The sequence below is a fragment of the Apodemus sylvaticus genome, chromosome 10 (genome assembly GCF_947179515.1).
Source record: "Apodemus sylvaticus chromosome 10, mApoSyl1.1, whole genome shotgun sequence".
NCBI lineage: Eukaryota > Metazoa > Chordata > Mammalia > Rodentia > Muridae > Apodemus > Apodemus sylvaticus.
Genome location: NC_067481.1, coordinates 51,036,051 through 51,047,636, shown reverse-complemented (window position 1 = coordinate 51,047,636; position 11,586 = coordinate 51,036,051). Strand labels below are relative to the sequence as shown.

The following is an 11,586-nucleotide window of genomic DNA, read 5'->3' as shown; positions in this document are numbered from 1 at the left end:
ATGTTACTGAAGTTGTACCCAGGAATTATGTATTAAGATGCCCAAAGCTTCCTCTGAGAAGGTATAATAATTGTGATCAACTTAGATGAGTGTTTGTAACCCTTGAAGTTCAAGGAATCTGTGTCTTAGCCTGAGGCACAACTGAGAAAAATTTCTTAAACCATGCTAGGTGCTGTCCATGCCACAAGGTGGTGACACAGTCTTTCTTGCATGGAGTCTGCATGAAGTCAAACTCATGATCAGGGTCTTGAGTGCTGTGGGATAACATAGGGTGCTGTGGAATTATAAAGGGTGCTGTGGGAACATGGCAGCTAGTCTCACCTAGAAAGGCATGAAAAATTTAGCTCATTGAGTTACATGTAATATACAAGGAGGACAAAGTGAGGGTAAGTCAGGTGATGTGGAAGCACAGGGCAGACAAGCCCAGGCAGAAAGAACAGCAACTGAGAAGCTGGTGTAAAGAGACTGGCTGATAAGTTACATAGTGCTATGTAGGACATGTCAATGCAGTGGGCCACATGATAATGTGGAGGTAGGCCAGGGACAACTCCTGAGGAATATTTTGTCTTTTGTGCCCTTAAAATATTTTTACCTTCATCTTAAAAGTAATGAGCTGTTTTAACCATCCAGATATAATATTTGCCTGGTCCTAATTTGGGAAATGGGATAAGCATAGTTTGGTTAGAGAAACAAAGCTTGGCACAGCCTTACAGATAGTCCTAACATTCTGGAGGTGAAGACAGGAGACTGGTCACTTTGAAGCAAGCATGGGCCCACAAAGCAACTCATTTCCAAACAAGACATTCTTACTATCCTCTTGAAGGCTGCAGGAACATATTGGAGGAGAGGAAGAAAAGAATAAACAGAGAGAATATAGGGAAAAGGGCTGTGAAATTCCACCTTTTGGGCCATTGAAATCATGAACTCTCAACAATTACGAATGACTGCCCACCAACAGGCAAACCTGGATAGGGCTCTACCCTTCACCCCTGAATTACTCTGTACTTATAGATTCAGGGAAAGGGCCAACATTGACTTTGGTTGCCTACACACTGAAAATCCCACTACACACTTACGTATAGTTTCAATCCAGTGGTCACACAGATGGCCCTGGATAAATTATTAAGTCACAAAACAAAACAAAAAGTCATGAATCTGTGAGAGGGACAGCTAGGAATAGAAGAGATGGTTGATTGGAGTGGGAGGTACAAGGGAGAAAGTGGGGGTGGGAAAGAAGGTACCTAGTGTTGGTACTGGGACCTCTGACACCTGTGACATCACATAGGTGACAGTGTTACCTATACTCCTGTTGCCAAGGCAACAGCCGCCATGTACCCAGAGTCCATTGGGCTCACCTTTACGAGTGACCATGTTACCATCTGTATAAATCAGAGTACTGCCTCCCCCCTTCCCTCTTCTCTTTCCACTGCCACCTTTGCCCTTTCCTCAATAAACCCCACTCTTTGGCCTGGTGTGGACTCTCTGCTGCTGCTGCGGATGTTTGCCCACTCTGCCACTGCTGCCACAGTCACCTGCTGGTTGTAACAACTAGAATTCATTATATATATGAATCAAATTATCAAAGAATGAAGTAAATTAATAAAAAATAACAGAACATGAAGAGAAGAGAAGTGGGGAGGAAATAATGAATCAGGGATAGGAAAGATACAGGAAAAAAGCAGCACAGAATCTATTGAACTTTCTAGATTGCTAGAGAAACAAATACAAGAAGGAGAATTCTTAGGATTCTGACTTAAGACTAGATTGCTTTCATTTTGAGATATAAAAGGTGGAGGAGTGGGTTAGGAAAAGGTCAGTGGGAAATGAAGTCTGTTGATCTGAGGATGACCCTGATAAGTCTAGGAAGAGCTAATCACTAAGCACTTGGTGGATTAGTGAAGGAGGTAGGTGTGCCCTTGAAACTTAGGTGTCAACTGATGGCATGAGAGTAGCGTGAGGGCTGGAGCTACATTATTACAGAATACTTGGGAAAATGCTCCAGGACACAGTGGTATGGAACATATTGTTAGAATAATAGCCACTTGTAGTTGCTGAGAGAGAATGGCTGCAACATCGTCAGGAGAACTGAAGACCACAGAGCTAACCCATAAGTATGTTTTAGAAAGGAGTGAAGGAGTCAGTGTTGTTTCTAATGCAATTGGAAAGAAGTGTGCTAGGTGGCTGGAATTTAGTCATGGTTTATTTCTGATTGCAGATTTATCTTTTAATATGAAAATGAGATTAAATGTAGAACATGTTCACAGAAAATTTGTCAAGAACATATATTTGCTTTTATTTGGATATTGAAGGGTCTTTTATCTTCTCTTAATTATCTTAGATGCAGGGGAGCACAGAAAGGAATCAAACTGCTATCTCCCAGTTCCTTCTCTTGGGCCTGCCCATTTCTCCAGAGCACCAGCACCTGTTCTATGCCCTGTTCCTGGCCATGTACCTCACCACCATCCTGGGGAACCTTATCATCATCATCCTCATTCGACTGGATTCCCATCTCCACACACCCATGTATTCTTTTCTCAGCAACTTGTCCTTCTCTGACCTCTGCTTTTCCTCTGTCACAATGCCCAAGTTGCTGCAGAACATGCAGAGCCAGGATACATCCATCCCCTATGCAGGCTGCCTGACACAAATGTATTTTTTCTTATTTTTTGCAGACCTTGAGAGCTTCCTCCTGGTGGCCATGGCCTATGACCGCTATGTGGCCATCTACTTTCCCCTTCATTACACCAGCATCATGAGCCCCAAGCTCTGTGTGAGTCTGGTGGTGCTGTCCTGGGTGCTGACCACCTTCCATGCCATGCTGCACACCCTGCTCATGGCCAGATTGTCATTCTGTGAGGACAATGTGATCCCCCACTTTTTCTGTGACATGTCTGCTTTGCTGAAGCTGTCCTGCTCTGACACACATGTTAATGAGTTGGTGATATTTGTCATGGGAGGCCTCATCCTTGTCATTCCATTTGTGCTTATTGTTGTGTACTATGCACGAATTGTCTCCTCCATTCTCAAGGTCCCATCTGCTCGAGGCATCCGTAAAGCCTTCTCCACCTGTGGCTCCCACCTGTCTGTGGTGTCACTGTTCTATGGGACAGTCATTGGTCTGTACTTATGTCCATCAGCTAATAACTCTACTGTGAAAGAGACTGTCATGGCCATGATGTACACAGTGGTGACTCCTATGCTGAACCCCTTCATCTACAGCCTGAGGAACAGAGACATGAAGGGGGCCCTAATTAGAGTTCTTTGCAAGAAGGAAATTCTTTTCTGCCTATGATTGCCCCGACCTGCAGGACAGTCAACAGCGTCCCCGGAACTACCTAGGGAAAGGCAAGAGACAAGAGACACAAGAGACAGACAGCAAGTCTGATTCTGATCAAGCCGTCAAATTTTAATTTTTACACAAGGCAATATAAAGGCAAGCAAGCAGGTGTGGGGAGGGGGGAAGGGAGAGAGTCATTGTATTCAGGGAACAATCATGTCTCAGGAACAGTTTCTCAGAATTGTCTCTCAGAATCTCAGGGAAGAGTTGGCAGGTGCAGTACGAACTTGGCATCATATTTCGATCATGAGGAGGTGAGGTGGAAAGGAGTTGTTATGGTAACCCAACCACAGGTGAGCTTCGTTTGTTCGAGCCCACTCGGGTGAGCTCTGTATGTACTGACCATCTAGCTTACTTGGCTAATCTTTAAACTAGTATATTTCCTTCTAAAAGTAGCCTAGAGAAAGCAGGCTAAGAAATGGCCAAGAGAAGGGGGTTTCTAGATCTCTGTGAGAATGGCTCCTAGCATATGATCATAAATATTGGAATTTAAAAATAATGTATTCAGTAATATTTTAACCTTGATTCATGAGTATTATTGTATATTCTTTGTTCCCATCATAAAACTTGCTTCTAAAATGAAATAATTCAGGATTGTTCAGTACATAATGTGTCTCCAGAAAGAACCCTAGTGTATAGGATAACTGCATGTCACATAAGTTGCTATTAGAGGTTGAGTGTGCCAGATACAGTACCTCTGGCCATCCATTTCCCAACTGGACAGTGTTTTCAGGGCTCAGAAAAATCTCTGATTAGGGTTAGAGTATACCTATTAATTATAAACATTTATGATTTTTTTTTTTTAGCGTATGGTTTTGTGTATGACTCAGATCGTCTGAGGCCATAATCCCCACTACCACCTTGATCACAGATAATGCTCTGAATTAAGGTTTGCATCAAGTCTGTGCCAAACTTGCAGTCTAATATAATAGGACCATGGAAAGCCAGATTGTGACAACTTTAGGAAAATTCAACTCCATATATGACATGAAAGATTTAGTCTTTTGATGGTTAGTGCAAATTCCAGATAGGGTTAGATGTTAATTTATATATCCCCTCAAGAACTGTACACTAAGTACTCCTGTGTAGCTGATGGACATATGACTCCCAATAACTTTCTGGGGAAGTTTTTCATACCCTGGTTAGCATAATGTAAAATTGTTTAATTTAATTTCTTTTTCGATCATCATAATACAGGCATTAATGATGCCTTATTTTCCCATGTCAAAACTAACTTGACTTAAATACTCATGTCTTGTGTTCACTCTTCTTAAAATATTAAAAAGTAAATTATCAAATAAAGTAGCCTAAATAATATTTGAGCCAATGACTCTGAGAATCAGTCCATAAGAGCTCATATCTGCAATGCACTGACTCATATGCACAGTCACATATAACAATTTATGCTCATTTCCCTAAACAAAACCTGGCTGTTGAAAAAAGCTTTACTTACCACTTCTGAGAAAACATCCTTACTTTTCATTCCTTTACTTTTGTTTCCATTCCTGATTTGTCTATTTTCTTTCACCTGGTCTCTACTTAGAGTGAACTGTTTACATTGTGGTAACAGTTTGATTTATGCTTGCCCAGGAGCTGATTTATTCCAGGGCCTTACATGTCTATTTCTGGCCACAAAACAAAGAAGTTGGAGTCCATTTACCATTCTGGGAGATTTTCTTTCCTACCTTATTATTTCAAACTTATTGATAAGCTTAGCAGAAATGCCTTGTAGTAGTCTGATGTTTACATGGAGGAAAGAGAATCTTTGCAGAAGATCAAAACAAGTGTAATTGGAGTTTAGCAGCATTCTGGTGTGAGTTAGTAGTGAATCAATTTAAAAGCTCAAATTATTCAAATCTGGAGATTTCTCCAAACTTCCCATAGCCTGAAGAATAGGGCGAATGGCCATTCATTATTTAGTCTTAGCTGCATAAACATCATTGTTTAAGTCTCCTTGGTCCATTTATTTTCTTGTTGTTGCCTCTAAGTAATGACATCCAAACCATCATTTCATTTTGCTGTAATAGTTCACATTGCTACAATCCAGACCCACTCCTCTCCCCACTTTAACTGTCTTCACTGATGCTTTATGGCAACAAGGAGTGGAGCTCTTCATTATCTACCCCTTTGTTCTTTGTTCTACATTCCACTTCTCAGTTCTCATGGTCCACTATGCATTTGCCCTAGAAACTGTATACTTCTGTATTCATATATATGTGTGATATGTGAATATACACACGTATTAAAAATGGGTTAAAATTCACAGCCACATGAAATAAGCAAAGTTGGACTTGTATTTTACAACATGAACTAATATTTTCCTTGAATAAGTTAAAGACTATGTGATTGACATTTGAGCACATATGAAAGACTGAAATGTGGCCTGATTTGAGGAACTGCTGGTATAGAAAAAGAAGAGAATTTGAGAATAAGATGACAGATTTTGCTTTGAATGTGATGGATTTCATAACATATATTTTCAATTTCATGCTGGTTCTGCAAAAATACATATACAGCCACAAAAGTTAGGACAATAAAACTCTTAGAATACATTAAAGGTGTAAATTTTTATGACCTTTGGTTACTTAATGATTAATAAAGACCATTTTAAATCCTAACTGCATGCATGTCATCTAACTTTCCATTCTTGATTCATTCAATTTTGTTTGTCATCTTTTCTAATAGTTATTGTTACTGTGCATTAGGATGTGACACAAAACAAAGCAACAGAAAACCTCACAAGAATCAGAAAGAAGACTATAGCAATGAACATTGTTTGTGCAACAATGGACTCTTTACATTCCAGTCATTGTCCTTCCTTAGTCTCCCCTCCTCCTCCATCCCATTCCTCCTCCCCCTTGCCTCCAACAGGGTGATCTCACTTGACCAGACTTACCCCTTCCCTGGGGCCTCAAGGCTCTCAAGGATTAAGTACATCTCCCACTGAGGCCAGACTAAGCAGACCTCTGCTACACATGTGCTAGGGACCTAGACCTGCCTGTGTATTCTCCTGGTTGGTGGCTCCATCTCTGGGAGCTCCCTGGGGTCTGGGTTCGTTGAGATAGCTGTTCTTCCTATGGGGTTGCTCTCCCTTTCAGATTCTTCAATCCTTCCCCTAATTCATCCATAAGGGCCCCCAACTTCAGTCCAATGGTTGGGAGTAAGTATCTGCTTCTGTCTCAGTCAGCTGTGAGTAGAGCCTCTCTGAGGGCAGCCATGCCAGGATCCCATCTATAAGTACATCATAGCATAGTAGTGTCAGAACTTGGTTTCCCTCCATGAGATGGATCCCAAGTTGGGTGGGTCATTGGACCTCCTTTGCTCCAGTCTCTTCTTCATTTTTGTCCCTGCAGTTCTTTGATACAGGAACAATTCTGGGTCAGGAATTTTGACTGTGGGTTAGTAACCCTGTCCCTCCACTTGAAGGTCTATCTACTAACAGTGAACTCTTCACATTCCCTTTCCACAATGTAGGGCATTTTGGTTTAGGTCATCTCCACTGTGTTCTGAAAGAGTCTCAATTCCCAGGTCTCTGGTACTCTGTAGAGTATCCCACAACCTCCCACTCCCTGAGGCTGCTTATTTCCATTTATTCTCTTGGCCCTCTAGGCTTCTCTCCTGTCCCCTCCCTCCATATCTGATTTTGTTTCCCTCTTTTCCCTCCCTTTCCCATGTCCCACCCAGGCCCTTCCCTCCCTCTGCTTCCCATGATTATTTCCTTCCCCCTTCTACATGAGTTTGAAGTCTCCTTACTTGGGCATTTCTGCTTGTTTTTATAGTCTGTAGGTTGTATCCTATGTATTCTGTACTTTTTGGCTAATATCCACTTATCATTAAGTACATACCATTCATGTCCTTTTGGGTCTGAGTTACCTCACTCAGGATGATATTTTCTAGTTCCATACAGTTGCCTACAAAATTCATAATGTTCTTAATAGCTGAATAGTATTCCATTGTGTAAATGAACCACATTTTTCTGTATACATTCTATGATTGAGGGATATCTGGGTTGTGTCCAGCTTCTGGCTATTAAAAATAAGGGTTCTATGAACATGGTGGAGCATTGCACATGTACTTGTGGTATGGTGGTGGGCTTTTGGTATAGCTGAGTCTTCAGGAAGAACTATTTCTTATTTATTTATTTATTTATTTATTTATTTATTTATTTATATTTTATTGAATATATTCTTCATTTACATTTCAAATGCTATACCCCTTCCTGGTTTCAACCCTCCCAGAAAACCCCGAACCCATCCTCCCACCTGCTGCCTCCAAGAATATGCTCCTCCACACAACCCACTCACAAAATTTATGTAACACAATGAAAGCAATGCTAAGAGGAAAACTCACAGCTCTGAGTGCCTTCAAAAAGAGAATGGAGAGAGCTTACACTAACAGCTTGACAGGGCACTTGAAAGCTCTAGTACAAAAGGAAGCAAATACCCCCAAGAGGAGTAGACAGCAGGAAATAATCAAACTTAGAGCCGAAATCAACCAAGCAGAAACAAAAAGAGCTATACAAAGAATCAACAAAACAAGGAGCTAGTTCTTTGAAAAAATCAACAAGATAGATAAATCCTTAGCCAGACTAACCAGAGGGCACAGAGACAGTATCCAAATTAATAAAATCAGAAATGAAATGGGAGACATAACAACAAAAACTGTGGAAATTCAAAAAAATCATCAGATCCTACTACAAGAGTTTATACTCAACAAGGTTTGAAAACCTGGATGAAATGGACAACTTTCTAGATACATACCAGGTGCCAACATTAAAACAGGATCAGATAAATCATCTAAATAGCCCCATAAATCCTGAGGAAATAGAAGCAGTCATTAATAGTCTCCCATAAAAAAAAGTCCAGGATCAGGTGTGTTTAGCAGGGAATTCTATCAGATCTTCAAAGAAGAGTTAATACCATACTCTTCAAACTTTTCCATGAAATAGAAACTCAAGGAACACTACCCAACTCATTCTATGAAGCCATAATAATGCTTATACCTAAACCAAACAAAGACCAAACAAGGAGGGAGAACTTCAGACCAATCTCCCTCAAGAACATTAATGCAAAAATACTGAACAAAATCCTGGCCAAGATTGAAGTCCTAACCAGAGCAATCAGGCAGCAAAAGGAAGTCAAAGGTATACAAATTGGAAAGGAAGAAGTCAAAATATCACTATTTGCAGATGATATGATAGTATATTTTAGCGACCCCAAGACTTCCACCAGCGAATCCAAGAATGCATCAAAGCTATAATTCACTATGATCAGGTAGGCTTCATCCCAGGTATGCAGGGATGGTTCAATACATGGTAATCTGTCAATATAATCTACTACATAAACAAACTAAAGGAAAAAAAAAACACATGGTCATCTCATTAGATGCTGAAAAGGCTTTTGACAAAATCCAGCATCCCTTCATGATAAAAGTCTTGGAGAGATAGGGAATCCAAGGCCCATATCTAAAAATAGTGAAAGCAATATACTGCAAACTGGTAGCCAACATCAAGTTAAATGGAAAGAAACTTGAAGCAATCCCACTAAAATCGGGGACCAGACAAGGCTGCCAACTCTCTTCCTATCTATTCAATATAGTACTTGAAGTCCTAGCCAGAGTAACCAGGCAGCAAAAGGAGGTCAAAGGTATACAAATTGGAAAGGAAGAAGTCAAAATATCACTATTTGCAGATGATAGAACAGTATACTTAAGCGACCCCAAGACTTCCACCAGAGAACTCCTAAAGCTGATAAACAACTTTAGCAAAGTGGCTGGATATAATATTAACTCAAGCAAATCAGTAGCCTTCCTCTACTCAATGGATAAACAAGAGGAGAAAAAAATTAGGGAAATGACACCCTTCACAATAGTCCCAAATAATATTTCATACCAAGGTGTGACCCTAACAAAGCAAGTGAAAGATCTATATGACAAGAACTTTAAGCCTCTGAAGAAAGAAATCGAAGAAAGTCTCAGAAGGTGGAAAGATCTCCATGTTCATGGATTGGCAGGATTAATATAGTAAAGACGGCCATCTTGCCAAAAGCAATCTTCAGATTCAATGCAATCCCTATCAAAATCCCAAATCAATTCTTCATAGATCTAGAAAGAGCAATTCTCAAATTCATCTGGAATAACAAAAAAACCCAGAATAGCAAAAACTATTCTTCACAACAAAAGATCTTCTGGGGGAATCAACATCCCTGACTTCAAGCTCTACTACAGAGCAATAGTGATAAAAACTGTTTGGTATTGGTATGCAGACAGGCAGAAAGATCAATGGAAAAGAATTGAAGATCAAGAAAAGAACCCACACACATATGGTCACTTGATATTTGACAAAGGAGCTAAAAACATCCAGTAGAAAAGAGACAGCATTTTTAACAAATGGTGCTGGATCAACTGGAGATCTGCATGCAGAAAAATGCAAATCTACCTATTCTTATCTACTTGTACAAAGCTCAAGTCCAAGTGGATCAAGGATCTACACATAAAACCAAACATGCTGAAACTTATAGAGGAGAAAGTGGGGACGAATCTTGAACACATGGGCACAGGGGAAAAGTTTCTGAACAGAGCACCAATGGTCTATCCTCTAAGAACAAGAATCAACAAATGGGACCTCAGAAAACTTCAAAGCTTCTGTAAGGCAAAGGATGAAGTCAATAGGACAACACAGCAACCAACAAATTGGGAAAAGATCTTTACTAACCCTACATCCGATAGAGGGCTAATATCCAATGTATACAAAGAACTCAAGAAGTTAGTCTCCAGCGAGTCAAATAACCCTATTAAAAATGGGGTACAGAGTTAAACAGGGAATTCTCAACTGAGGAAACTCAGGCTGTAAAGCACCTAAAGAAATGTTCAGCATATTTAGTTATCAGTGAAATGCAAATCAAAACAACCCCAGAGATTCCACCTTCCACAGGTCAGAATGGCTAAGATGAAAAACTCAGAGGATAGCAGATGCTGGAAATGATGTGGGGAAAAAGGAACACTTCTCCATTGTTGGTGGGATTGCAAGCTGGTAAAACCACTCTGGAAATCAGTTTGGTGATTCCTCAGAAAATTAGACATAGTACTACCTGCGGACTAAGCTATACCACTCCTGGGCATATACCCAGAAGATGCTCCTACATGTAATAAGGACACATGATCCACTATGTTCATAGCTGCCTTATTTATAATAGCCAGAAGATGGAAAGAACCCAGATGTCCCTCAACAGAGGAATGGATACAGAAACGGTGGTATATATACACAATGGAGTACTATTCAGCTATTATAAACAATGAATTCATGAAATTCTTAGGCAAATGGATGGAACTAGAAAGTGTCATCCTGAGTGAGGCAACACAATCACAAAAGAACACACATGGTATGCACTCACTAATAAGTGGATGTTAGCCTAAAAGCTCAAAATAAACAAGTTACAATTCATCAGCACAGGAAGCTCAAGAAGAAAGAGGACTTAAGTGAGGGTGGCTTGGTTCCTCCAAGGGAACAAAATACTCACAGGAGCAATAAGGGAGACAATGTGTGGAGCAGAGACTGAAGTAAAGGCCACCCAGAGACTGCCCTACCAGGGGATTCATCCTATAAACAGCCAACAAACCCCGACACTACTATGGATGACAAGATGTGTATACCAAAAGGAGCATGCCATGGTTGTCTTGGGAGGGTCCTTGCCAGAGCCTTACAAATACAGAGGCAGATGCTAGCAACCAACTATTGGACTGAGCAAGGGGTCCCCAATGGAGGAGCTATAGGGTGGTTCAGAGGAGCTGAAGGGGTTTACAGCCTCATGGGTAGAACAATGATTTCAGCCACCAAGATGCCCCAAGACTCCCAGGGACTGAACCATCAACCAAGGGGCACAAATGGTTCCAGCCAAAAATGTGGCAGAGGAAGGCCTTGTTGGGCATCAGTGGGAGGAATGGTCCTTGGTCAGGTAAAGGCTCAACAGAGGCCCCAACAAAGGGAAACCGATGGGGGGGAAGGTGAGAGTGTGTCGGGTGGAGGGGCATATACATGGAGGCAGGGGGAGGGAGGATGGGTTGGGAGTCCTCGGGGAGGGAGGAAATCAGGAAAGGTTTTACCATTGGCAATATAAATGGAGACAATATTCAATAAAAAAGAAAAAAATTAAGGGTTCTGTGAACATGGTGGAGCATTGCACGTGTCCTTGTGTATGGTGGGACATCTTTTGGTATAGCTGAATCTTCAGGAGGAACTATTTTATTGACTA

General features: G+C 40.9%; 1 protein-coding gene across 2 annotated transcripts; it reads left to right on the top strand.

The window, feature by feature from the left end:
• On the top strand, positions 1 to 3,292 carry LOC127694073 (olfactory receptor 1468-like). Of its 2 annotated transcripts, XM_052195459.1 has the most exons (2): positions 1 to 11; positions 2,359 to 3,292. In XM_052195459.1, the coding sequence occupies exons 1-2, from the start codon at positions 1 to 3 to the stop codon at positions 3,290 to 3,292; spliced, it is 945 nt and encodes a 314-aa protein (XP_052051419.1). The 2 variants fall into 2 exon arrangements, with proteins under 2 accessions (XP_052051419.1, XP_052051420.1); XM_052195460.1 differs by lacking the exon at positions 1 to 11 and having other exon boundaries at positions 2,336 to 3,292.
• The last annotated feature ends 8,294 nt before the right edge of the window (positions 3,293 to 11,586 follow it).